The 27,764-nt window shown below is 38.5% G+C and overlaps 6 protein-coding genes and 1 long non-coding RNA gene across 16 annotated transcripts in view; 4 read left to right on the top strand and 3 right to left on the bottom strand.

Annotated features, from left to right (window-relative positions):
* Positions 1 to 27,764, top strand: part of LOC128891961 (clustered mitochondria protein homolog) — a 48,774-nt gene that overhangs the window by 1,185 nt on the left and 19,825 nt on the right. The gene's annotated exons all lie outside the window — the stretch shown is intronic.
* On the bottom strand, positions 674 to 3,702 carry LOC128891975 (uncharacterized). Its single transcript, XR_008460983.1, has 5 exons — positions 3,589 to 3,702; positions 3,299 to 3,489; positions 3,026 to 3,202; positions 1,999 to 2,145; positions 674 to 1,780 (listed from the first exon to the last, which is right to left on the bottom strand). It is a non-coding gene; the product is annotated as an uncharacterized LOC128891975 (long non-coding RNA).
* Positions 3,093 to 6,393, top strand: LOC128891967 (tyramine beta-hydroxylase). Its single transcript, XM_054151977.1, has 10 exons — positions 3,093 to 3,422; positions 3,529 to 3,682; positions 3,815 to 3,961; positions 4,027 to 4,274; positions 4,356 to 4,509; positions 4,597 to 4,860; positions 4,932 to 5,162; positions 5,235 to 5,363; positions 5,443 to 5,617; positions 5,737 to 6,393. The coding sequence occupies exons 1-10, from the start codon at positions 3,268 to 3,270 to the stop codon at positions 5,880 to 5,882; spliced, it is 1,803 nt and encodes a 600-aa protein (XP_054007952.1). The 5' UTR covers positions 3,093 to 3,267; the 3' UTR covers positions 5,883 to 6,393.
* Positions 6,222 to 14,862, bottom strand: LOC128891963 (active breakpoint cluster region-related protein). 6 transcript variants are annotated; one of them, XM_054151965.1, is made up of 15 exons: positions 14,768 to 14,848; positions 14,094 to 14,373; positions 13,214 to 13,793; positions 12,070 to 12,544; positions 11,765 to 11,999; positions 11,418 to 11,697; positions 11,157 to 11,336; positions 10,859 to 11,074; positions 10,580 to 10,699; positions 10,258 to 10,502; positions 9,892 to 10,189; positions 9,451 to 9,733; positions 9,104 to 9,374; positions 8,852 to 9,023; positions 6,222 to 8,781 (listed from the first exon to the last, which is right to left on the bottom strand). In XM_054151965.1, exons 3-15 carry the CDS (start codon positions 13,325 to 13,327, stop codon positions 8,365 to 8,367), a joined length of 3,306 nt encoding a protein of 1,101 aa, XP_054007940.1. In that variant the 5' UTR covers positions 13,328 to 13,793; positions 14,094 to 14,373; positions 14,768 to 14,848; the 3' UTR covers positions 6,222 to 8,364. The 6 variants fall into 6 exon arrangements, with proteins under 6 accessions (XP_054007940.1, XP_054007939.1, XP_054007938.1 ...); XM_054151964.1 differs by having other exon boundaries at positions 14,098 to 14,373; XM_054151963.1 differs by lacking the exon at positions 14,094 to 14,373 and having other exon boundaries at positions 14,768 to 14,862.
* LOC128891964 (armadillo repeat-containing protein 5) lies at positions 15,223 to 18,294 on the top strand. Of its 3 annotated transcripts, none has more exons than XM_054151971.1 (6): positions 15,223 to 15,547; positions 15,683 to 15,903; positions 15,981 to 16,703; positions 16,778 to 16,953; positions 17,045 to 17,285; positions 17,352 to 18,294. In XM_054151971.1, the coding sequence occupies exons 1-6, from the start codon at positions 15,293 to 15,295 to the stop codon at positions 18,289 to 18,291; spliced, it is 2,556 nt and encodes an 851-aa protein (XP_054007946.1). In that variant the 5' UTR covers positions 15,223 to 15,292; the 3' UTR covers positions 18,292 to 18,294. The 3 variants fall into 3 exon arrangements, with proteins under 3 accessions (XP_054007946.1, XP_054007944.1, XP_054007947.1); XM_054151969.1 differs by having other exon boundaries at positions 17,042 to 17,285; XM_054151972.1 differs by having other exon boundaries at positions 15,446 to 15,547; positions 15,647 to 15,903; positions 17,042 to 17,285.
* On the bottom strand, positions 18,635 to 22,929 carry LOC128891968 (cytochrome P450 315a1, mitochondrial). 3 transcript variants are annotated; one of them, XM_054151979.1, is made up of 6 exons: positions 20,186 to 22,926; positions 19,878 to 20,068; positions 19,465 to 19,799; positions 19,157 to 19,381; positions 18,857 to 19,069; positions 18,635 to 18,775 (listed from the first exon to the last, which is right to left on the bottom strand). In XM_054151979.1, the coding sequence occupies exons 1-6, from the start codon at positions 20,689 to 20,691 to the stop codon at positions 18,662 to 18,664; spliced, it is 1,584 nt and encodes a 527-aa protein (XP_054007954.1). In that variant the 5' UTR covers positions 20,692 to 22,926; the 3' UTR covers positions 18,635 to 18,661. The 3 variants fall into 3 exon arrangements, with proteins under 3 accessions (XP_054007954.1, XP_054007953.1, XP_054007955.1); XM_054151978.1 differs by having other exon boundaries at positions 19,465 to 20,068; positions 20,186 to 22,929; XM_054151980.1 differs by lacking the exon at positions 18,635 to 18,775 and having other exon boundaries at positions 18,863 to 19,069; positions 19,180 to 19,381; positions 20,186 to 22,929.
* On the top strand, positions 23,619 to 26,671 carry LOC128891971 (transmembrane protein 120 homolog). Its single transcript, XM_054151984.1, has 6 exons — positions 23,619 to 24,720; positions 25,057 to 25,175; positions 25,244 to 25,402; positions 25,486 to 25,578; positions 25,668 to 25,885; positions 25,984 to 26,671. Exons 1-6 carry the CDS (start codon positions 24,652 to 24,654, stop codon positions 26,391 to 26,393), a joined length of 1,068 nt encoding a protein of 355 aa, XP_054007959.1. The 5' UTR covers positions 23,619 to 24,651; the 3' UTR covers positions 26,394 to 26,671.

The following is a 27,764-nucleotide window of genomic DNA, read 5'->3' as shown; positions in this document are numbered from 1 at the left end:
ACGGGCCGCCTCTTTTCAGGGCCCCGCCTACAGTTTCTTTTATGTACGCGCCAGCGTTCGAACAAGGGGTGGTTACGATTCTCATCTAGGCAGAAAATCATGCGTGATAAGTAGAAGATAAACAGCTTTAGACGCGTTAGTCGACTAAATAATGTTTTACGTTGAACGAATAGTAGTATGTTTGATTCTAACTATATACAGCTAAGGACCACCCTATTGTACATGCGAATAATTCATCAGCTTCTAAGAATCATTGGTTTCACTCTTCGTAGCTGTTCATCCAATGGTCTTGTAAAATCTTGACGCAGCCCTGGTTATACCATCAACAGTACTACATCCAAAAGCCATGTAAACATAGTCACCGGCATACCCTTTTCTACGAATCTGGTTTCACTTCCCCTACAGCTTTCTTCCGAATCTTCTGGACCTCGCCATCTACGAAACGACCAATAATTAGCGTTGTATCGTTATGGCATGCAGTTCTTTAGAAAGACTGTCGTCATCGTTTCCAGTTAATCAGTTCTAATTGGAAGAAATTGAAAATTTTAGTAGCTCGGTAGAATTCTGTCTTCGTATTCAAAAAAATACACTGCCTTGCGAAATTTGATAAGGAGATAAGATACGGAATTTTCACCGAATCACTGCCTTTATACCGGTTCACGCGATGGCGCCTGTGAAAATTGCTGGCTATCAATTTAACGATGCAATTGCGTAATACGAGAGCCTAGACGCTCCGAGCGAGCCGTTCATGAAGCGATTAAAATTTTCAATTAAGTTCAATCCAACTTCATTAGCCTCCAGAAGTTTCTTTTTTTTTTCGTGGGGCTACGTCTGGTTCTCGGTGGCTTCTGATAACAAGGAAGCTCACGTCGTGTACACGAGTCTGATATCAATTTCTAATTACGAAGTACAAGTGCGTAACAAATCTAATCTGTATAAGCATGGTCTGCTTAATTTTATATTTTAATTTGCAATGTTACGCGTCTCATGGTCGCATAGATAATCGTAAAAGTTCAAAAATCCAGCCGTTAAGAAGTTTAAAAAGTAAAAAGTAAAAAGTAAAACATTGAAATGTACTCGAAGAACTTTTTTTTTTTGTAACATTCGTGCGTTCTTTGAATCGTTTATATCAAATAAAGTACGTGTGCTCAGGCTACGCTTATCATAATATTTGATCCGATCGTAAAAGCTATGTAAACATTTACAGCGGAATGTACCTACATACTTCGTTGAAATGTTAATTGAATGATTTGCAAGACGATATACATGTATTTCACACTTCGTGACTGTCCTTTCGTAATATTGCATAATCAAAGTCCAGCGAGCAGTAATTCAAACCACAAATATATGCTATAGCGTTTCAAACAATTAGAGGGTCGCTTCCTTAGATAATTTTGTAGATGAGTAAGACGTTTAATATTTTGAAAGTCAGTCGATCTGTGTAAATTGCACATCTGACAAATACAAAACGCGTTTCATCGTGGACTTCACAGACAGTGCACCTGCCGTTTAAATACAGTCTGTACGGTCGCGGCGACTAACCGGAAGTCAAGGTCTCAGACAAGATCTTTTACCTGGGCGACGTAGGTAGGTTGCGAGTCCGTGAGAGTAACTGGACCATTGTATATCACACGACCGTCCCTGGTCACGAAAGGGATCGATGCATTCATTGATCCTAAAGGACGAAGCTTGCCCAAATTGTTCTTTTTTTTTTTTTAGAAAGGACCGGCGCACAATGATTTACCATTTCCTTTGACCCCACTCGTCTGGTTCTTTGTTTCTGTAAATGAAATGCAGCCGCAATTCAGATAGTTGTAAAATCATTCTGCATTATGTTCTTCTTTGTACATGTGGTCACGAAGTGCTTAATATCAAACGATTATTATCTTACTATTAATAAATTAAATAAGTCGCAACGTTCGGATAACATCGTGATAGATTATGTCGGCTGAACCATGGCGCCAGATTTATCATCCATAGAGAATAAATATCAATTACCAATATATCGAGTGACATAGCTCTGTCTTCCTCTTATTTTCTAAATCAGTATCGATCCTTGCCAGGTGTCTCTTCTCGCGCTTATCTGTATTCGAAGCAATCGACGGCGAGTAAGGAGACGAATACTTCGCGAACCCCGATAGCTGCCTAAATATAAAAAAGAAAATAAGAATAGAAATCCTCGCGAGCACAATACGCATTGTTGTTCATTTCGAAATTTCGAAGTTGGTGTCGCTCGAGTTATGTAATTCGCTGCCGTTAAATAAAGCCATACGCGAAAATTGTGCTCGCAATAAGAGCCGAAGGAATTTCTTGATTGTGGTCGGAACGCCGAGGCACGCGTCGCAAATGGAATGCAATATGCTCCCTCTGGAATTCGATTATCAAGACATTTTCTCGAAGCTCCGACAATTTTTTTTCTTTATTCGTGTACGATCGAAGATGGGTCAAATTCTTAGTTATATAGAAGCATATTAGTATTATTTATTTATATATGTAATATACGAGATATCTGTTCATTGGGAGGCGACATTATCCGTATAATTAAACTTCACGTGTTCCAACCAAGTAAATTTTCCTAGGAATCTTAGCTTTGAGCATTTCGATAGCAAACGATCGGAAAATTGATAAATGGCCTCGATAATGCTGCGAATTTTATCATCTTAATCGAAACGATCTCTTACTTATTGGCTGCTGATAACCTCTGTAATCTACTTTTCAGTAAACGAAGACAACGACGTTAAGGGGGAGAGTGAATTCGAAACGAATTGGTAATTTAGATGCGTTGGATTCGGAAATAGATAACTGCTTTTGTGACGCATGAGCAACCATTTCGAAGCGTATGTACTTTAATCAGGGTCGAATTAAAGTATGGTCGTCAAGGGCCATAGTCTAGGACTCTGTGTCAGCTGAAGAACTTGCAATTTATTTCTTACATCCTTATTTCTAAGGATCTACGAAATCTGAATCCGGCACTACCCATCGCGCATGTTTGCGAGACTCCTAGCTTAGTTTCACTCATGCGCACCGCAACGAATCGGCGGCAAGCCGGCGTCGTATGAATTCTTTGCCCATCTTAATCGTCCTGATCCTGTCAGTAGATGTCAACGACGAGAGAGTGAAACACCATAGAGATGCCTGTTGCATAAACGCGATATCGGAACACCAACAATTCCATCGAATAAATCATACGCGTCGCGGCGAACTACAAAATAAAAGCACAAAATATTTTTAACGGAAGAACGTTACGCTTTATGTCATAAATTGAAAATGTTTTCGATAATCTTTCAGCTGATCTTACTTTCAATTTTTAATACCGGCTCGTGTCTATCTTGGCATAATCATCAGCAAAGCAAACAAGACTATTCGGATAAAACCAGCGTACACACGATTCCACTTGGTTCGGAAGCCACGTTCCATTGGAGGTATATCCTTGAACGTGTTAACGTATCAGGATTTTGTTCTTCATCGTTTGGTAGCATCTCGTATATTCTGTAAAAGAGAAAATAAATAAAAATAAATGAATTTTAGAGTTGATTTTATGAGCGAACTGATAGTGGCGGAAGTCCACTACATAGGTGTCGTCAATACCTGGTTCGCCATTGGTTTTTCAAACTATGGAGAATTGAAACCCGCCGATTATTGTATCCTGTGGATCGATTGGCATCGTCAAACTCAATTACAGGTATTTACAACGGTTCCTCCTGAAGAAGAGTTTGCTCTTGAAGTCAAGGCGGGTCTCGTTCGTTCAGGGGTACACTCGCAGTGCACGTTTTACTCTCGCATGATATTCTTACGCATATTTTCTCAATCGTAGGATGCATGGGCAGATGAAGAAGGAAAACTAAACCTGGACTCTCAACAGGACTGTGAAAACTTTGCGTGGAGACGAAGGGGAAACGTAACGAAGTTTACCTTTTCTAGAAAATTCGACACATGCGATGGAAATGATTACGTTATGGAGGTGAATAGAATTACCGAAGTACTTGGTTATCTCTAAAGAATTTAAAAATACGTGAAATTACTCAGAGGGGGACCACGCACTTGGTATGGCTGAGAGGTCTTGGTCCATTGTCGTCTTTGGCTGGTCTGCAAATCTCGGATGCGGAAGCTTCCGGTATGTCGCGAACAGAGCTAATCAGGGTGCTCCACAAGAAGCCGACGTTTCCTTCGAATGCTTGGCGATTGGAGTTGCTGGCACGGCGAGTGAAGGTACCGAACAAGGAAACAACTTATTGGTGTCGCGTGCAGAAATTGCCGCCAGTTTTGTCTCAGAAGTGAGTCGATACTCCTGCAACGCTGTCCGTTATAATTAACAAATTCAAATTAATTCATCGTCTAATGTAATTCACCCGCAGACATCATATTCTTCAGTTTGGCCCAGTCATTCAAGAAGGCAACGAACATCTGGTTCATCACATGGAAATCTTTCACTGTGCTGGGCCGGTGGATCTCGAAATTCCTATGTACGATGGTCCCTGCGATGGAGCTGACAGACCTGAGAAAACTCAAGTGCGTTAGACTTTATAGGCACGTTAAGGGAGTCGTTAAGTAACGTTGTTCCTTGGCTTCACCTGTTCATGTTCGAGATGTTTCCAGATTTGTAAGAAGGTCTTAGCAGCGTGGGCAATGGGAGCGGATGCGTTCGTTTATCCAGAGGAAGCAGGCCTCTCGATCGGGGGTCACGATTTCAACCCATACGTCATGTTAGAGGTCCATTACAATAATCCCGAGTTGCAGGATGGAAACATTGATTCCTCAGGGATTCGTTTCATCCTGACGAAGAGTCTACGGAAATACGACGCTGGTGTAATCGAGTTGGGATTAGAATATACAGACAAGATGGCAATACCACCGCAACAAGTAACACAAACCGTTCCTTTGGAATCCTTTTTCTAGTAGTTAGCTCAGCAGTACTGTTTTTACTGTCGCAGGAAGCCTTCACCTTATCGGGACACTGTATCCAGGAGTGCACAGGAGTTGGTCTCCCGCAAAATGGCATCCATGTCTTCGCGTCTCAACTTCACACGCACCTGACGGGCGTAAAAGTGATCACTCGTCACGTTAGAGATGGGGAAGAGTTGCCTATGATGAACTATGATAATCATTACTCCACTCACTTCCAAGAAATCAGACTGCTACCGAAACACGTCACCGTTCTGCCTGTAAAAAATTATTTAATACTTTATACGAGTAGCTTACGATGCATGGCGAATGTTTGTACAAATTAATTACAGGGCGACTCTTTGATAACAACTTGCACGTACAATACGATGGATAGGAAAAACATCACCCTCGGTGGGTTCGCCATTTCCGATGAAATGTGCGTGAATTATATACATTATTACCCCAATGCTCGATTAGAGGTACATGAAATATAACATAATTCATATAGCGAGAATCTAAGTTACAGAATAAATTACAATTGGGGATAACGTTTCGCAGGTTTGCAAAAGCGCTATAAGCGACGATGCGTTGAGAACGTACTTTCGGTACATGAGAGAATGGGAAAGCCAACCGATCGGTATCGACAAGGGAATTTCGTCGAATTACAGAAGCATCGAGTGGACCAAAGTTCGCGTACAAGCTCTTTACGATATATACGAAGCTGCCCCGTTAGGTTCTCGATTCTTGTAACCGATTGTTATCTTAAACATTTACGTTTCACTTTGGTTTTTAAAAGTAGCGTAATTACAGGTTACTTTCACGTAATAAGTTATAAACTATCTATTTAATCAGGGATGCAATGTAATGGCTCGGACGGGTCTCGACTTCCGGGACTCTGGGACAACATAGCTGCTACCCCAGTTAAGCTGCCTCTACCTCCACCGGCTCGAAGTTGTCCCGATACATCGCTGCGGCAAGAAATAATAAATTCCATTTAAATATCTTCTTTTCTGTCATACAACGTTGTTTCGCAAACGAAATGTACTAAAATGTAATCCACTAGATTCACGTTTACTAATACTTACGAAATTAAAAATCACCTGCTTCTAGTGTCATAAATAAAATACTTAGTTACTGAAACACAATTTCAATCTATCTTCTCTTTATTACTCTTCCAAGACCATCTCGGAAGAACACGGCTCTCTAAAATAAAACAACAACTCTGGTTACAATACAACGTGCTCCGACTTAAAATTAACTTTCTACATACGGAAAAAGAAACAGAAACGAAGAAAAAAAAAAAACGTACCCTGGGGTAACGACAAACATGCTCGATATAAAAGTTTATAAACCTTCGGTATATTTATATGTTCCATGGGTTTGTTTGTTTTTTTTTTTTTTTTTTTTTGGCAGTACATCGTCTTGCTGCGGGTAAGCTAGCTCGATCGAGTTTCGTAACAAATACTTCGTTTGCGATGATCGTGGTAAAATGCGGAGTAATAAAAATAATAATAATTATTATAATATCAATAATAATTAATAATTCGTAATAATAATAATAATGGAAACTTTGTCTTTACACGTTTCATGAATGTACAAAAGAGGGACGCATCTTATGCTAAATGCGATATAAAAATTAAAGATATCCAATATTTACGATATAATACACATGGGCGGGTTACACATACATACGCACACACGCTGAAACCACGCATACGACAGTTGCCTTCGTTCACATACAAAGGTCGCTCCCGGAAAACGTATCTCCGTGTAATTTTTTTCATCTCATCTTTTTGTCTCGTCATTTAATACTTATACACTATTTCGTTTATCAAACACTCCTCAGACTTGGTTTTCTTTTTGTTTTCGACCTTGATTATAAAATAGCTCACAAACGTCCTAGCATGTAATGCGGGGGATTCTATCGAGTATTAAATTTGTACTGCCAAATGTGCTTTTCTTTTGTTCGACCCTTCGAAGCATATACAGTGGAACGTCTGCCGCAAACCTTTCATGCTAATACTGTTTGCACTTAGAAAGAATTTTATTAACCTTGATGGTAATCAGTGTTCTGTTATATTTTGAAAAATACGAATGCAAGTTTCACAGAGAACAATTTTTCTGACGATGTTAGTAGATAATAAAGTGTAAAAATTGCAATGCTTCAAAGGGTCGATTATGGTTCTCTATTAAAGGTATGAGAGAGAATCTTTTCTCTTTGGTGCTCTATTAAGCTGTATTTAGACTTTAACATACTTGGCGAACAACTGTACCTGTAGAATAAAATACATTTTAAAGTCGCATATATAAAATATTTTCAACCGTGTGCTAGCAAAGGTTAGTAAGATTCGATTGCTATATAATTTATCATACATACATTTTAAAATTATTTAAAATCTTAAATATTTGGACACGTTCCTAAAAACCATTTCGAGAAGTTATCGTCAACTAAAAAAAAATTACCGGCCAGGCAGTGAGCATGAAAAGCGAATACGAGTCTAATTACAGCTTAAGTATCAAAAACCTGATCGTACTGCTTCGTAATATCCTTTAGAAAAATTCCAGAGTGTACATTTATTTCAAAATAGTTTTGTAAAAGAATAATAATAACTCACAGGTGGCGAGAAACGCGACTTCCTTAAAGAAACAATGCAGTCTGTATATTTCGTGTTATTATTAAGCTTCAAATCGCACATTTGAAGGAACGCGCTTTCTGAAATCTTCTGTAGGAATACTTAGGAACGTTATTCTTTCGAATACGTGGACATTTTCATGGACATAGTAAAAGGTATGTCACGTTGTTGTGTAGAAAAATTTAGGCTCTCTGCTAGGAACACGCCCCATTGGAAAAAATACTTATTTTCTAAAGCGTGGATACATAGCGAATCGGACTGCTTTTTTGTATGTCTCTCTCATAGGAGAAATTTCGTTCAAAATGTCTCTGAACATGCGCACAAGATCGTGGCTAGGACTTTGCAAGAATATAAGTATAAAATATATTACGGACTTTGGAGAAGGAACGATACGGTTACTCTCCAAAATCCACTTTGCTACGTTACTCGTATTCGTATCAATGCAAAAGAGGAATTTCATCGATCTGAGTTTTCGTCGAAGCTTGTCTACTACTTAATGCGTCTAATTCAGCGATGTATACAGAGATGGACAAGATTTTTATCCAGATGACAACTTCTTGTTATTTATTTAATAAAAATTAAAATCTGAATATAAATAATTTACGTTTCACGTCGAACGAACAAAAATTTATTCGAATAACTATCCGATAAAAAATAAACGTTACGAATAAATTTCTGTCCATCTCTGGTTGTATAAACGATACGCCATAAAACTAACGAAATATATTATAAAAAAAAAATCATCAATTTTACATTCTTCAGCGTTAGTTGCCGCGAGTTCCTGTCTCGTCGCGGGAAACTCCCCTTTAGCAACTGACGCCACGATGTATCAACGAGAACCTCTCGACTAGAGTGACTGATTGTTCTGTTGCATATGCATCTGCAAGAAACAGTAAAGTATACCGGCCTGCGCCATCACGTCTACGGTGCCCGCTGCCAACGGGTCGCGATTCTTCGCATCGGATCGCGAATTCGTGCCAGGTCGTAGAAGCGTCGGACCGAACACCGTCGCTAAATTGTGCAAGGACATCTTATTTTGTGTTTCGTGTTTGTTTACACGTATCAAATGAGCTAGCAAAAAGTCGATGACAGCTTTATTCACAGCTGGTAAACTTTCGTAGACTCTTCGTAAAGCGACGCCCTTCGATAATTCGCCGGTTTGAAAAGCTTCCAAGAACGACGGATAAAGAGCATCTGTGAAAAGAGCTTCTGGCATTTCTCGGAGGTACAGCTTGAGGACACCCGTTACAGAATGGATATCCACCTACGTACACAAACATAAATATTATATTTTGTTTTTGTATACATATATACATACGCTCTGCAAGAATTACCTCTTTAAGTAATTGTTCTGCTTCGTACGAATTACTCTCGAACGATTTACGCAGTTTCGTTAAATCCGAAGCTGAGCCAGAAACGCGGTACAAGCCCACTTCTCCGACGCCTCGCCTTTCCACTTCTCTAACGCATGCCGTTATGATGAAAGGAACGTCGCGTTTTTCTCGCCTGTATACAAAATCCGTGTATAGATATTTATTACCATTTGAAATCAAACCTGTATTCCGCCTAAAGAAAATAAAACATACTTGCGCACTTGTTCCAGTTTAGCTCCGAATAAACCTTGAGGTTTGGCAGATGGTACGCGCCTCAATGTTACTTCGCTTGGAACGAAACGAAGAGCGACATCCAGAGTAGCTGGTCCCAAATTTAACGATCTCTCTACTTGATCAGACTGAAGCCAAGATCTGCTCAATCTTTGTATGCATTTACCTCGTAATACCGAACGTGTTCCACATTCCTCGTACAATAAAATTCTAACATTTTGGCTTCCCTCCAGTTCAACAACGAACGTCTCGCCTTTAAACAAAAAATTCATTTAAATGTATTTACATGGATAACATGGCGACTACTTATTGTTAAAATAATAATTTACCCCATGTTGGAGCTTGACCTCTTGCAACTCGACTTTTTGCTCGTTTGAAGTAATGTCCGTAACTGTCAACCTCCACGATAATGTAAAGATCTCCAACTCTATCTAAACCTGGCGGTGTTAAGCCAAGTAAAGTCAAATGAAGATCACCTAGTAATAAACTTTCGTCGCGACCTGATCGTAATAAATAGCTGCCCATATCTGTTTGAAGATACGTACGACAGGCTGTAACCCATGCCTGTAATTCGTACATCGATAAAGGTAACGGTCCTGGAGGTTGACCGCCCTAAAAACCGAAAAGAAGGAACTCGGTACTCGTTTTTGTTCAATTTCATTATTTTGACGACTACATTGTTACTTGCATCCTTGCGTTGTATTTAAATAAAGGATATCATTTAGTATGTTTAGAATATTTATTTATTCGTAATCGTAAAAATTACGCACCTTTGACTTATCTAGGTACATATGGGAACGCATTACCTGTTGCAATGCCTCCACCGCTTCGACCCATTGAGAACGTTCAAATTCACTGGACAGAAAGAACGTATACAAGTTTTGCACTCGATGTTGACTTTTATGCGTAACGCGTAATACTAAATTTGGTGACGCTAATACTAGTTGAGCTTCGAGCTCGGCAAGTTTTTTCCTATTCTTTTCCGAACCTCTACCACCGAGTCTCATTCGTTTTTCATCGTTCCGCTCTTCCCACAAAATTTGATCGCGAACAGTACATGCCTGTGACCTATGTATAGAAATTATTAACGATAAAAGCAAATATATACATACATATATATATATGACAATACGTACCTTAGAGCTACAACGTTAGCTGGACTAGTTTCGCGTGGTTCGACACCGTCTTCTGTCACTAGCGCTTCTGCCACCGGTACGTACCACTTTAACTCAAATGTGAACTTGTCCCTGCCAGAAGCTTTATATTTTGCACAAGCGATTACGTCATTGAAGAGGAATAAATGTCTTAACTTTCTATGACCATCAGATAACTCTACCACAAACGAGTTTTTCACTAATCTTCGTTGCGCTCTATCATGACTCTGAAAAAACTGATTTTCTTTTATACATGTCACAATTAAGTTACACGAATTGTCAATATTCTAACACTTATCCTCACCGGAAACATCGATTTTGTTTGAATGATATTGAATTCGTCTAGAAAGTTTCTGGTCATAGCAAGAGCTTCTGAAAGTGGTACATGATCTGCATGATTCACAGGTGTATGCTTGAGGAGATCCTACAATCAAGTGAATAAAATTTATCGTCGCGAACTCTGAGATAAGATAATGTTAGTACATTTCCACATAATTTTATCAACCGCTTAACAGTACTATACATCTGTTTATATATTTCTAGATAACAATCATTTAAAGGCTTTATATGAACAGGTACTTACATGTAATACTAGGGCGTTTTTCTGTACTCGCGCTACGGGCTTATGTAAAAGATCTTCAAGAGATAAACCTGGACCTTTGGGAAATCCTCTGAGTCTTATATCCCTTGTAATGTCACCAAACTGATTAGAATGAGCGGAACATCTTCGCACTGTATCGGTAGCGCGAGCGTAATTATGTAAAAAGGCTCCATATATTCCGATATTGCTGGCCATCACCTACAATTAACGAAATTATAGCATAGATAGGAAGGTATGATAAATTATCTACTCCTCATATCGATATACTTTCAATTCTTACTTTAAACTGTTCACCTATAGCGGTTTTACTATCCCATTTCTCCAATTTTTTCCGAAGACCATCTAAAAATGTTTGATGCATGGCGTGCAACTCGCGAATTTTGTAAAATATTGTGCCAAACTCATCTTCAGAAATAACGGGCTGAGATGTGGTCAGTGTTGCTCTGATAGCTTTCATGTACTGAAAGTAAATATCTTTATTAGAAACGATAACATATTATATTTGTTATATGTCGTTTAAATCGAAAGATAGACTACATACTTGTAACATAACGTTTAGACATTCGACATATATAGTTTCACTTTCTACTACCGAGTTTACAATACATTTAATCATAGACGTTCTATCGTCCTCACGGTCTTTATTTTTCTCTTGTCGGCGCGGTGTAGTTGGCGTCGGTGATTCTAAGCTACCTTCGCTTAAACTTAAAGGTTCCGCGTCGCTACTACCCGTTTCATTATCGGTACTAAGAGCGCGCAGTAAAATCGGTGGCGCAGGACTTGCACCTTCTTCGTCTTCGCTATCCATTGCTGCTTTGTGCCTAGAAATATCAGTTATATGTACCAAAAATATAAACGCAAAATATTCGAAACGAATTTTTATCTTACTGTATAAAATAATCGATGTTGACATAGTTACTCTGGTTCCCTGGGGAATCTGGAAGGGAAGGTGGTCTTCTTGGTGGCGGTCTATTGCCATTACTGTTTCCAACAGGTGGGACACGCGCGTCGATATATACATATTCTCCTGTTTGATCTAAAGCTACGGAATCGTAATAAGGTTCTTCCTCCGATGCCTCCGCATCGCCATCTTCTCCATCTTCGTTAATCGCATTTTCCAAATCTGTCGATTAAGTACAAGCATAAATGAAGTTGAATTTAATTATAGAAATATCACATAACGAATACAACACCTTTCTCATCCTCCTCTTTGAGAGACTCTTCATTTTTCTCTTTCTTTGAGCTCCCTGTCACCTCGATTACAGTGACATAATTACTCGGCACATCTGGGTCGCTGTTCCTTCTAAGTTCAGGCACTTTATCAGGACTTCTCGGTATCTCACTTTTGGGTCTTTTACTCGTATTAAGAGTAGAACTCAACTCGGAAACACATTTGTCCTGAAATTTACTTATATCTTCGCGTACAGGAAGAGGTGGAGCCGACGGTTCCACGTGTTGACCATACGACGCATTAGTAGAATCAAGGAAACTGTTTTCTACTGTTCTACAAGCGTGTTGACTTTGAAATTCTGCAAGCTGCTGTTTTTCGGGACTCGTCGCGGCGTTACTGTTCGCCAATTGTTTATGGCGTTCAACGTCGGCTAACAATCTTTCTAAATATTCAACATAGAACTCTTCCTTTTCAAGCTCTTCTCTCAAAGCTGTTACCTGTAAAAAAAAAATAACATTCAATGGCTATATCAATGTAATACATAAACATATCTTTTTAGTTTATAATAACACAATTTGTTGCAAAATATTATGACAAAGATTTTAAGCTCAATTTTTACCAAAAATAGAAAAAGTATGCTTATGAAATTATTACCTATATACAACTATAAACTAAGTTAATTTCTAAATTAACTCAGAAATTAATATGATGACTCATGAAATAAGGCTCCCATTGCCTTGGAAAGAAGAAATGTTTCAGCAGGAAAGAACTAAAACTCTGTTATGCATACTTCATGGAAGAGGATTTCCAAATGAATTTTTGAACAAGGAAACTGTGATACAATCAATTTCTTAGAAAGAATAAATAGTCAACTAAAAATATCAAGATGATTCATGACTTTAAGTTGAAGTTTGATAAATATCTGTTCCATATTCCAATAGGAAGTAATAAATAACAGATTACAATATAATGCGTGCTATAATAATGAAAATCAAAACACAGAGGATCGTATGATAGGATACTCTACTGTGTCAGGGATGTATACCTTTGGTGACTTTGTAAAAGATATACGGAAAATTTAGCTTGAACACAGCTCATTGAATCTCCTGTTTGGTCAAGTCTAGAGGAGACTATGATTTCGGATTCTGAACTGTTAACTATTTTACCTTCTGTTTATGCTTGACTAGGTTGGCCCTAACGTCCTCTTCCCAGGCTGCCGGCAAGGCGCTGTCCGGGAATCTTTGTACCCAGACACGCTGGAAATCTCCGAAAACGCTCATTACTCCACTCCAGGCCGTTGAAGGGATCGACTCCTCGGGGACGATGATGATTTCAGATACGATTCAGGCCGCTGTGTACATTGCACGGGCGCGGCGGTTGCGGTTCTCACCCGAATTCGCCCGATTACAATCTCGTTTCGAGGCAGAAAATCCACTGAGACGCCCGTGCCACCGTAACGAGTCATAAGTTGGTCTTTTTAGCCAGGAACAATTCTCTTTCCTGGTACACGGACAGGTAACCTTTAGCCAAGAATGAATGTAAAGAGCGTCACACGGTCGCTGTCATCTTGTCGACATCTCCTGCGCACTCCTGCGTAGCTCACGATCCGATCCCCATGCCCTCTCCTATCATTTTGACGCCTCTGCTATACTCTATACTGTATTCATGGACACTGCCCTTACCGCCAGGGCTGACTCAACGAAATCAGATGCCACGCGTCGACTAATGGCGCCCTCCCTACATATGCTAGAAATAAAAGGTTTATTTTACACAATTAGATTCGTTTGTTGTTAACCCTTTTAACGCCACGGGTCGATATAGGAAGGTTTATTCGGTTGGCGAATACGAATTTAGAAAAATTTCGTACGATTTTGATAGACGAGAGTTTAAAATATTTTGGTGGATGTATGTAAAATGTCGTTTAGTCAAATAAAACCTTAACCCTTTGGTTCCTATGCAAAGATCGGCCCGTGATATTCAAAGTAACACGTGTACATAAAACATATACAACAGTAAAATGTTAAAAATGGGGCCCCAAGTCACTACCTACGTAATCTGTGCCTAGAGTCGGTACTGGCTACACTCTGTTCGTGTATATTGCTCTTTGTTAGCAGGTGCGCTTCACGGATGATACTCTTCACGGTGTGCTTACGCAAAATAGAAATTCGTGTTTCTTGCGAAACGCGCAACAAAATACTGCCTCTTACTCGTGCAAGGATATAATTTATGTTCACCTTGATGATGCGAATTCGTTCGCGTTCGATTCGAACATTAGATATGAATAGATCGAACAATTAATTTCGAGCGTTGCCGTAAGAAAATTGTCCTGTAACGCAACGATAATGAACGATGATATTTTTGTACGTAATATTTCATAATTACGATATATTAATAACGTTCAGAAGTATTTCATTTCTTGATGACAGAGTGAAATTGTAGAATACTGAAACTGTGGTTAGATTTCGGAATATTAAAACTTTGTTAAACCGCATGATCGACTCTAATGTATCGTGTTATATTTAAAATGAAACACGTATTCTTTTCAATTTGTTTCCACGTATTATTACACTGCTAATTTAAATCGTACCGAAGAATATTTATTTACGTTTCAAATAGAAACCATTGTTACGATAAGATATACACATAACGGCAATGGCTAGCAGTGTAAAATACACTTGCTATTAATACTAGCAATGATTAGGAGTAATTATTGTACTTACTAAATACCTTGCACGCGTCATTAATATGCTCTGCAATTGTTTCAATTATATTCCCTGATCTTTGTGTGCAGTACACTAACTTGCGCTACTCTATCAAAGTATTGTGGCGCTAGCGTAGGTGTTTATACTAAACGCAACAGCGGGATATTTAAACGAGTTATTGTACAAAATAAGTAATTAAGAATATTCATATATTTATGGATATACACTATAGACTGTTGTAGGATATGTTACATAATAAACAGTAAAATATATTCCGATTAGAAAAAGTAGTAAATTAAACTATTTCTTTTTACAACTTACTTTTGTAAGTTACTGTACAGGTGTTGGTGCAGGGATGTCAAAAGCGTGTATTTTATGGGGGGCAACTAATGACGCCAGTTTCACGAACGGATTAGATACTTTACTGGCGCAGCGTGGCGCTTCAAACACTGCACATGCGCATCATTCGTTTATCGCGCTTGCGCATAACCTTCGTCTAAAAAACTCACGAATTTTTGCTAATTTTCCTATTTATTTAAAAAAATGTCAACTATAGATGAGAAACGAGAATGTCCGATACTGAAGGAATTATTGAAACATTTAAAATCAGAATCCAAAGGTGGAATTTCGTTGTGTTTGGAGAGGATCAAAAACGAACCAAAATGCTATAAGCAATTTGCTAAAGATGGAGGACTGGGTATTTTAGTAAATTTACTGCGTTTTCATAATTTGAAGATATTAAACATGACCTTAAGTATTCTTGCAAATGCATGTATGACTTCGGATGCAAGACAAAAGGTATAAGTTCACTTTTGTTCGTACTCTATTAAAATTTCTCTATAAGGTTCATCGACTGCATCATTTTTTAAGAAATATTATTCATTCATTGTTATACAGTGTTGATTGATAGTAATGTCAAACATTGTATTCAAGGTCAGAGGTTCTAAAATAGCAGCTCATGTAGTTTCTATAATAAAACATATCAAGCTAGGGAATACTCTACAATGCCGGGCTTGCAGACTGATCGGAAACTTATCAGAATGCAATTGGCACGCTAGATCTCTGTGTCAAGTTGGTGCAATTCAAGCTTTAGTTGATCTCTTACAATTAGATACAAATATGCAAACCTATTTAATGGGTGTTAGAGCTATAAGGTACTCAAACATAATAGTTCTTTGTGTATTAATGATACTTTTCATATTTTGTACTAATTTACATTTTTCTTTTACAGAAATATTTGGACAATGTACGAAGGTAGTAGAGAAGAAATCATAGAATCTGAAATTATATTTAGAATTACAGGGTTGCTAGTAATGGCAAAGGAAAAATTAGAAACAGATGCAAAATATATAGAATTAGTAGAAACTTGTTTGAAAGCTCTGTGCGCCTTTTTGGTCACGCTAAATCCGCGAGTTGCGGAACAAGTACAAGGAGAAAAATATTTACAAGGCTATAAATGCATTATACAATGTTGCGAAAGAAATAATAAAATCGCTGTTAAATGTCTGTTCAATCTTTGCCAAATAGCAGAATGTCGTCCAATTTTGGGAAATTCTGGTGTTATCGAAAGTCTTATTGCAATTATTATTAAAAATCACCCAGGGCTGTCTAAAGAAACGTTAGCCAGCTTGTGTCTATTGTGTAGAGAAGCTGTTAATCGTGCAAGAATTAGATTAGGATCTGGTCTAGAATTAATGTTATCCTTGCTACAAGATCCTGAATATGAAAAATATCACCCCATGTTATTACATGCTCTTGTACAATTTATTTACGATAATCCAAGTATCGTAATTATGATGAGGCATGGTTTACTCGACGTTTTAGTAAGCAGATTACAAAAAATGGTAACCGAAGCGGTGGCGAACGAAGAGACTCACGTCTCGAAAAAAAGAGGAAACGATTCTTCTCCGACCAGACAAACGCAGTTGAAGTACAATAAGACTAATTTAGGACGGTTTGTTCATTCGATTATTTTAATTTTAATGTTGCAAGAAATATACAACCCAAAACTATATTTCTATTTTACAGATTTAGTTCAGACTATTATCGGGATGATTGGAGCCCAGGTAGCGCAACCAGCGTTTCTTCGTCACCTCCTAGTACACCTCCCTTACCTTTTTACGATTCTATAGAAAACGATGAAAATGCAGAAGATAATTACAGTCCAGTTTGTAGCGATACAGAAATTATGGATAACGAAGATGGTAAATTCTTAAAAAGTGATCCGACGTATAAAAGTTTTCCATCGTTTTTATTTTGTTGACAAATTTTGCTTCTTTTCATAACCCCAAGAAGAGGTGGAATCGTTAAAAAGTTGTAAATCGGTAACTATAGATGTAGAAGAATGTCAGAATTCCGAAAACAGTAGTCGATCAAATTGTTGCGATGCTTGGACGTTAATACTGCTAAGTCAACTGAGTCATTGGAAGGACCCAATCGAAAGATTAGCCGACCGGACAACCATCGAAGCTCTATCGAGTTATATTAAACATGCCAAAAACCCGAAAGCATCTAGAATTTTAACTAGAATCATAAGGTAAGTAAGATGAATCCATTGTACAAATGAAATTTGCATTAATTAAAGTGATTATCTTTTGTACAGAAACAGAGCGTACCTGTTGCCATTGTTAAAGCAGGGCTTCGTTTTCGAAGCTCAAACATTATACGATTCGGAGCAGTACACAAGACAGCTATGTACGCTAGCACAAACTTGCGAAGTAATTGATCAACTTACATCTATACTACGTCGTGGGGACGAAGCTCATAAATTAGTAATCGCAATTTCGATACCATTCCTAATTAAGGATGGGGACGATCTAAAATCTCTATTGGACGATTACGGAGGTCTTGCGTTAATATTTCGCGTGCTCTCCGACCAGGAACACAACCTTCACGAAAATGCTATTTGGTCGATCTGTCGGCTAGCGAACACGCTACAGATTCAGCCCGAGATTATAGACAAGTGTCAAGTTACGGATACCGTTTCGACTGATTTTCCAAGAGTGTACGATAGTCATCCGAAACCCGCGATGGTCACGTTCGAACTGGACGATGGTACAACCGTAGATGCTTGCAGACATACGCTCTGTCAAAAGTCCGATGTCTTTTCCGCCATGCTCGAAGGAAACTTCTCGGAATCGGGCAAGAAACGCGTCAAGTTACGAAACACGTCGAAGGAAGCTCTTGACACGTTATTGCTGGTCACGTACGGCGGGACTTTCGAGAACAGGACCATCGAATCTTTGCTGGACGCTGCGCTACTTGCCGACAAGTTCCTCATGCCCAAAATGTTGGATATCCTGACGGAAAATTCGGTCTCTAAATTGAACTACAAAAACATCAATAGAGCCTGGAATTGGGCGCGAGCTAATTCTTGCCACGAACTAAAATCTTACTGTGTTAAACACTTTCTCACAGCGACGATGACAAAATCTGAAAGAATTCAAGCATTTCATGACTTTTCCATCAACGAAAGTTTCCGTGAATTTTTAAACGACGCGAGAGCAATTATCAACAACGTTCTGTTAGACAATAGTTACTAATAGTAGCGATATAGACGAACATTCGATCGTACGATCCGCATTCTCAAGCGAGAAAAACTTAACGAGACTTTTATGTTACAAAACCTTTTATTTGTTATGTACCCCTATTATACTCATTGTGAATATATTTTAAAATATGGAATTGATGTATATTAATAATTATACATTTAATAGATGTAATTTGATTCGAAAATATATATTAAAACACTAATGGTATTGTATATAATGTGGAGAAAGTATTTGGAATTAGCTTATTCGTTTATAATGTATACGATTAAAATACAGTAACAATCGATGAAGCGAAAAAGATTACATGAATGAAATACTTTACTTTCCTGACGTTCTTCCTTTTTTCTCCCATTTTTTTTCTTCATTCTCTTCGCGATAATTTCAACTTTATTGGCTCCGAGGGGACGGAAATCATGTGCAAAATGAGCTTCACTCGATCCTTGTTTACACATTCTATCTTGAACGATTTGACCAGCTAGAATGTTCGACATAAAAATGTATCAATAACTGAGTTCTGTAAACAGATTAAGAGTCATTGTTCCAATCGTTCGCGTACCTCTGCCAAGGCAAGCGATATCTGTATTTCTGCGAGTTTCCGTCCGATACAGCTTCTCGCACCTAAAGCGAACGGCAGACTCGCGTGCGGGTTCAATACACCTCGGTAAGTGCCTTCTTCCGTTCTAATCCATCTTTCTGGTAGGAACTCATTCGGTCGTGAGAAATTCGCGATGTCGCGGCCGCTCGAATAAATTGATAACACGAGCAATTCCTGTAATCAAAAATTACACAACAGTCAGCATTATTCTTTTTCTCTATCTATGCTTGTTTCTAATATCACAGTAATAAATTCATTTACCCCTTTTGACACAAAGTAATTACCGATCACGTTGTCTTCCGGCAAGTATCGCGAAATAAACGGGGCGGTAGGATATAATCTTAGCGATTCTTTGATTACGCTTTTCAATAGAGAATTGCGTAGCAGTTCTTTTTGCGACAACTCCTTCAGACAATGAAACAGTTCTTCTTGTCTTTCGGGATGATTGCACATCAGCAACAATATCCATTGGAGAGTGGTCGCTGTCTGTAACGCAGAATTGAGAATCGAAAACAACGAAAATTATCTGTATTTTATTGCTATAGTATCGTATTCAACGTTGACCATACCGTGTCGCCAGCCGCTAATATAAAATCGGTGACAATACAAATCGCGTCCTCCTTCCGAATTCCCTCGCTCATCATTTTTTTCAAAAGACCGTCGCCACCTAACCGAATCATTTCCGGTACCAGAAGCCGAACGATTTCGAAAGCTGTGTCAGCACACGCGACGAATTTCGTCCAAACTGGCAACCGTAAATTCATCGCTAGCTTAGCTGGCATTATGGACAATTTAGCTGAATACTCGAATATCCTATGCAACGTTCTCGCCAATTTGTCGAAGTCTCGCGATAATTGCTGCTCGTGAAAATCCCACGAGGAACCCATCAAAACGGCCGCCATCGCTGTCGAACAAAAATCATTCTTTACTTTTCTACGGTTACGATTATATTTTACGATATCGAGGTACGATTTATTTTTACCTTCGATAGACCATCGATAAAGTTGAACCTGTATGTCCGGTATAATCGCGTCGGTTTCGATTTGCTTTTCCCATTTCCGCCTAAGACTCTCAGCCACCTCTTGACACGGTCCAGCCATTAAATTCGATGCATCCGGTACCAGCATCACTTTATTCAATATCTTACGGAAATGAATCCATTCCTGTCCGTTCCTGTTCGAACACATCAATTATTACTTTCGTTTCGTCCGAGCATCCGTAACTGAACTTATAGCATACAGGGTGCATCGTATAAATCGAAACTTTCAAAACAAATCGTCAGTAATATACATAAAGAGTAAACCACGCCGGCACTTCCGAATGTCGTTGTAGAGCGTCCAAGCTTCCGGTAAAAAGTGTTTAGGCGCGTGACCCTCCAGTCGAAATATTCTCCTAAATTCGTGCGGTGAATTTACGAATACCGCTGAAATCGGTCCGATGCGTTCCCTGTAAACAGGACCCAGTTCTTTGTGTCTTCTGTCCACGTATTCGTGTTGACGTTTCGCGCCTCCCGAAAACAGGAAGGAGAGGAGCGTTCCGATGACAGGAAGTCCGCGCGGTTTTGGAGCTTCTTGCGGCACACTTCCGTTATCCGCCGTCGCCGCAGTCCCATAGTTTCGATCGTGCGATTTATCTGCGTTCTCTACCGTAGTCTTCGAGATATCGGATAAATCGTCGATTCTCGGCGATCGCGATGCGCCTGCATAGCTGCAACCCACCACGAGATTCGGTGACGCGACGCCATTTCGAACGCTGTTCGATCTCGCTGTTTTCAAAACATTTCGCGCGACGTTCATTTTCTCTGCTGCACCACCGACGGACAGATCTGCTTTACCTACTTTCGATCAGCACGATTACTGGTAGGATCCTTTTACATCGACCGTACGTGTCCAATTCGATACTACTATTTTGCAGACGTATCGTTTTCGCCAGAAGGTGGACGTGATCTTACGAACGTTTTCCTGCCCTCGTGTCATGCTTGATATCTCTGGAAATCGATGAGAACGTTGCCGACAATTCCAAGTATGAGTAATTCGATTAATTCGTATATTACGTGTACAATTCGACTAATTCTGAGACGTTTCAGGCTTCATAGTTGACATTAACCGCAGCTGTTTCTTTTGCGTAAGACATCCCGACGTTGTGCGAGCATTACATCTAGCTTCTTCAGAAGTAAACAAAACTTTTAGTCTTAATTAATATCAACTACGTATAGATATTTGTTCGATTTTATTCGAATAACGCACAACTCCGGACTGTTTGACTATTTAGTATTGTCTTCTCCAAGTCTCACTGATATTCGATGTTTGAATTATGTCGATGCTAAGGTAAATGTCGGCGAGGACATCCTACCGATAACAACTTATTTGGATACATCTTTTACGCCTCGACATGATTTAAGGTTAGAAACGGTATTTTATCTAACCCTTGCTCATTCATATCCAAGTTTCAGAGCATCGTTTAATTCAAATATTTTTACTTGTAGAAAACCGTATCGACCTACGACACAATCGAACACTACCACGAGTGGCAACCGCGACCGGAAACGAGTACGGTAACAGGAAATATCGGATTGTACGATTTCGAGAGTTCACTGAAAATCACGTTTATGGTGTACGCTGATTGCAGGACGGTTTACACGTGAAGAACTTCGAATACCGTTTACTATGCCGTTATCTAGAAGCCGTTTACCCCTCCGCAGCAGGTTTCCACTTTCTTCCACCGAAGATTGCTTCGCCTCCGTGATTCGTTGTGTTCGTATTTTCTACCGATTACAGCGATGTCGTAATTAACATAATTACTATACATATGACTTTTCTTTTGATTTGTTTTCTTTGTAAAGGGTCAGTATATGCGAGGCTTTGTAAATCTTCAATTAGAAAATGCACAACGATCTGCACTGTTTTGTTATCAAAGGAATTCGTCGTACCCCGCGAAACGCGTCGCTCAGCTATTTAATTGTCCAACCGAGCAGTGACACTTTCTCACGGTCTGATCGTGGCTATCCCGAGACTATAGCGTCGACCACTGCACACTGTTAAACAGTTTCGAAGATATTTAAATCTCCAGCTGAAACTTCTCACATCGTGGTGGGGATCACACTGGTAACCCTCGATTTACACGGTTTTCAAAGTAACGGAATTCCCTTCTTTTTTTTTTTTTGTATTAGCTTTAGTAGAAAAAAGAGTATATATTGTTGTACTTTCGACGCATCGTTGCCTCTAAAATGTCAAGAGGCATCGTCGACTAAATGTCTGTTATCGCTTTTTTTTTTTTTATTACTGTACGAGACTTCGAAGTATAAGAAGCGTTTTATATAAAGATATTGTAAACAATTCTTTTGCGTATACTTCGTTCCGTAAAAATGTCACGGTATCTCGATCTCATTTATCATTCGCAAACAGTCTTTATTCGGAACGCAGAGACAGATGCAATTTGAATAGATGAAAAAACAGATGTTCCGTTTACGAAGTTGAATAAAGCCCGACGACTTTGAACGACTCGATAGCGTTTATAAATAATGCAACCGATACTCCGATCGGACGGAAACTCAGGTTTTGAATACCTTAGCCGTCAGAGTCTATTTTTAAAAAAGGAAAAAGATTGATGGAAACCAGTATACGTCGATCTTAGTTTCAGATACGAGTGTGTCTCGAGAAACTTATGCTTACGAGAAACTTGAACGTAAGCGCACGAGAGATGCGCGTTTGAGGTGATCGCGCGGAAAATGTGTTATTTTGTTTGTTGAGAATCACCACGTCTTATGACACAATCCAATGTTATATACAAGTTTATAAATGCGATGCAACTCAAACATGTACACTGTGCACGTGCAACGGAATGCCCTAATTGCAATTAAATTCACCAGAAGATGACGACGTGTATGCGTGCGACGTTTCCCGTGGCGACGAGAGGTCAAAGTATCATTGCTGGAGGAATCGTGACATGGTGTGCGATAGGTTGAATATAAAGCAACTTGTTTACCAAGAGACTGCAAAGCACTTTTGTCTCCGCGTTCGGCAAGGAGCTCTCTCTCTCTCTCTCTCCCCCTCGTTTGTCTGGTCAACGACCGTGAAAAAATTCGCGTGTTCAACATGATGCGACAGGACACGGCGTAAAATTGCAGACTGCATTGTGCTCCTCGAAAGCGGAGAGATTCTGCGATAGATACTATGAATGTAACGAGAGCAGTTCGTATTAGTATAAATGTGAATGAACGAGAAGGACGAAATAAGTGTGTCGATTAAACATGTAACGCGTAAGGCTCTGGGTTTTGTTTCGTTATACAGGGTGTCCCAAAAGTCGGGGAAGAGCCGCAAATGGGGGGTAGCTGAGACGATTCTGAACAACAATTTCCTTTGCAAAAATGTCGGATGGGGCTTCGTTAAGGAGATATTAAGAGAAAACCCCGACCAATCAGAACGCGCGTAGACCGTTCGAGCGGCCGCGGTAGCGAAGGCTTACGCGCTGGCGGTCGCGCTTGTACGCGAACAAGTGACTCGACGTGCATAGAAGGACATTGACGCTGCCGCCTAGCGCGTAGCCTTCGCTACCGCGGCCGCTCGAACGGTCTACGCGCGCTCTGATTGGTCGAGGTTTTTGGTTAATATCTCCTTAACGAAGCCCCATCCGACATTTTTACAAAGGAAATTCTTGTTCAGAATCGTCTCAGCTACCCCCCGTTTCCGGCTCCTTCCCGACTTTTGGGACACCCTGTACATATGTATGGTACCGATTATAGAGATAGTCTTTGGAGATGTTTGCTTCTCGCGATCTACGATCTCTAATCTATATTAAACTGCATACGTATTCGCTATGATCGGATAAATGCCAATAACCTCGTTATAATTAGATAACAGTGATTCATCGATTCTTATTCGCAGTTTCTTTTGTTGTTATCCTTGATTCATGTACTCGTCAAGCCTCGAGACTCGTTGCAAGTGCAGTAAGACTATAAAGGAGACATATCGATCGAAAACGTTCCAATGTTAACGAATGCTTAACAACTACTCGACACGATTTTATTCCAACGAATAATTCAAATCGTTTAATCAACGTCGAATAAACTCTGTATCGCAACAGTAGAATCTAATTCAACGATACCGAATACGATATCCAAAAGTTATCAGTGAAATTATATAAGTCGAATCAGTCGATTCAGTTAGGAAATAGTTTAGTTGCGTATCATCGTCATCGAGCATGATGCCTAATTTGCCTCCGACTATTCACGATTACGACGGCCAAGTACTATTCCGTAAACATCGAGTAACATGTTCGCTACGTATTCAAATATCACTTAGTACAATCGTGTAAGAAGCAAAAGGAACGTTTACGTATTCAGAGTATTGATATTTCTTTTGTATTCGATTCGTCATCAATTAGCATTTCTCAATGTTCTCGCGCAGGTACTCGTTCGATTCTCGAGATTCTCGAAGAACATAAATATTTTTTATATTCTTCGAACATTTGTTTCCTTCGATTTGCAACACTTAAAAAGATCGCGTTGAATTTTTGCTAAACGATGTTCCTAAAATAAAATTATTCTTCCCCACCACCCTATCAAATATTCGAAATACAGTCTTATCATACGTCGGCCCTGAAGATCGCGATAATCGGTACGCGGGTTCTAGAGCACTCTGTCGCTAGATCCACGAGCATCTACGAGGAACTGGTCAGCCCCAGGAACACGATTACACTGTACTTGAATTCCTACTTCCTGGCGTGATTTCAACCATCGTCATTTTTTTCTCGCTACGATGGACACCGATGTCGAGTCCTGTTTAAAAGACTGGAACGACTTAGCGAAAGATTATAAGGACTTAGAAGTAAGACGATTTTTTCTTAATTTCTGTTACCAATGTTGTCGGTGATTAACGTGTTGGATTACTTTTATTCGAGGTTAAGTGTACTTTTTGTTTATCCACAACGATACTTGAAACCGGTACTCGGGAAATTTTCGGTATAATACGAAATTAAATTTCAACTTTTTCCTCTTGATTGTACCTACGTGAATGCGTTTGAAGTTTCGTCAAAAAAAACTTCCTTTTATGTTTATTTTCTACTCGCTGTTTATACAAATCTATTAGACATTTCTTCCATATTGCAAAAAAAGCTACAAATGTTTTTCACGGTACGACGATATTTCTTACTTGTGTTAACAGGTATTAAACAGAGAGTACCTTGCAAAATTAGAGGAAATAAGCGAACTTCAAGCAAAATGTTTAAAAGGTATTTCTCACCAGAGGTACAGGATGGGTGTAATATCAAAATCACTCAAACAGTAAGTACACGATTACGATGAATTTATTATAATTGTTCTCTTTGAATAAGAAAAGAAATCAATTGTAGGTTGCACGCAAGCGATGCAAGGAAAAGTTTAGCTAAAGATATGGCCAGAAGAGAAGAGCAATTACACGAAATGGAACAGACATTGCCAAAACGAAATGGCACGTACCTTCAAATTATTTTAGGCAGCGTTAATGTTTCCATATTAAACAGAAGTGATAAGTGAGTACACGTTTGGTTGTACCATACCTTTGATTAAATGATTTTCAAAATATATGATTAAACTATTCTACTACATTTCTTAGGTTCAAGTACAAAGATGAGTATGAAAAGTTTAAGTTAATCCTCTCTGTAATTGGGTTCATTCTATCCGTATTAAATCTAGTCACCAATGTCAGGTAAGATGAACACAATTTATCTTGTATTACAACTTATGTAAGCTATTATAATTTTACGAATTAACGTTCAACAATAATGTATGTTACAGAACTTTGGAACTCAGTTTTATGTTCCTCTTAGTTTGGTACTACTGTACGTTGACAATAAGAGAAAGTATATTAAAAGTAAACGGTTCGAAAATCAAAGGTTGGTGGAGATTTCATCATTTTCTCTCAACCGTCGTATCCGGTGTTCTATTAGTATGGCCTAACACGGGGCCGTGGTACGCATTTCGACAACAATTTATGTGGTTCAATGTGTATATTAGTAAGTTACTTTAAATTATTTTAATTGCTCACAGTACCAAAAGATATATTCTTATAATTGATCGCTATAAATGACAACGTCATTATTTTAATTTGCAGGTGTAGTGCAGTATTTGCAATTCTGTTATCAACGCGGTGTGTTATACCGCTTGAAAGCATTAGGCGAAAGGCATAATATGGATATTACTATCGAAGGTTTTCATTCGTGGATGTGGCGTGGACTTTCATTTTTGTTGCCATTCTTGTTTGTTGGATACTTATTTCAATTGTATAACGCATATGTATTGTACACGTTAATATCCCACCCAGAAGCTACATGGCATGTTCCAGTCCTTAGCAGCATGTTTTTAGTACTGTTCCTAGGTAATTTGATAACAACTTGTATGGTAATTCCTCAAAAATTGAGACAACGTATGAGAGATCATCTCCCGGGAGTATTTTGTTCTAAACCCGAGCGTAAAGTAGAAGCGAATAACGAGAAAGATGTTAAAGATCAAAAATCCGAGTGAAAGGACATTAGTACACCTCGAATGCAATGTTTGATTAGGCGAGTATGACAGACAAATAAAGTACGAAGTAAAGTTGACGAATGTGTGAAAAAATCTGTGGAAAAACATTAACGGTATCCTGGAAAAACGAGTAGTTAGATATTTTAGTTCCGTATAGACAATTACATAATATACCAAAAAGTAGTTGAAGTATCGTAAATGATTCTTTCCTCTACGTGCCGACGTCTTTCTACATGTATCGCCGAGCATAGAACTAATTATATATCAGCTAATTGTAATGTAGAAACAAATTATGTTTTTATATTTCCAGAAACTTTAATTTTTTGGTTATACATAACGTTAGTTTCTGTGGATATTGATATGGTATACCGAAATTAAGGCATACATTAGATTTTATTTATCTGGGTACACACCTCGACATTTTATTAATTTATTTTAAAATCTTAATTATTTTTATGAATTCCTAATGTTTTAAAAGATTTCTTAATTCGAAGTTCCAAGAAATGGTGATACGATATACTATTTTTGAAATTTATCGATCGTTTGCTTACATTTAAGGGCATTTATATAGACATTTCATTTTCTCCTAGTTCTCAAAAATTTCAGTGATAATTAAATAATACATTACAGTCGACGAAAGCAAAACACAATAGTTTTGTATGTAAAATAGAATTTACATAGCCGTGTGCAGCGTGTTTTCTAATTTTAGTAACAGTTTTAATTCGTGTAAATATATAATTTAATTGAAGAAACATTTACTCACGCACACATTTGAATGTTCAATACTCACTCTGCTCCTAACATAATAGTCATTTATAAATTGTTATGCATGATACTCCAAAAATGTATGTAATATAATTATTATTTGTTCATAATGTATCTATTAAGTTATATGTGTAAATAAAAGTGGTACCACTCGCCTAACATTAAATAAAATAACAAATTTGCAATCGTTATTACATACGTTAGAAACGATAGATACGATTTTTTATCGGATTTTTTTTTAATAAAAATAATTACCAAGCAGTACGAGAAACATTCCATTTATCTCAATTACCGCTTCTTTTTCTTCCGAAAGTTAGCGAACTTCCGATTTACGATTGGTAAATTATATTGGTAAATTATTCGATCTTATTCCACCAATGTCTTTCCTGTACTGCGATAGTGTGACAGAAACTTTTGAATCGAATAAATGATGTATGCATGACTGACTTTGTCTCGATATTATATATTCTACACCTGTAACACATGCGAATTGAGTGGAAATGGATCGTTCTTGTATGTAAGTACGTTTTAATATACACAACATTTACTTCCCAATACGTTGAAAATTTCTAAGTAATCTGGTTGTGATTTCAGTACAGCTTCCTG

Source organism: Hylaeus anthracinus, unplaced genomic scaffold (genome assembly GCF_026225885.1).
Source record: "Hylaeus anthracinus isolate JK02 unplaced genomic scaffold, UHH_iyHylAnth1.0_haploid 12002, whole genome shotgun sequence".
NCBI lineage: Eukaryota > Metazoa > Arthropoda > Insecta > Hymenoptera > Colletidae > Hylaeus > Hylaeus anthracinus.
This window is presented reverse-complemented; position numbering and strand designations above follow the sequence as displayed.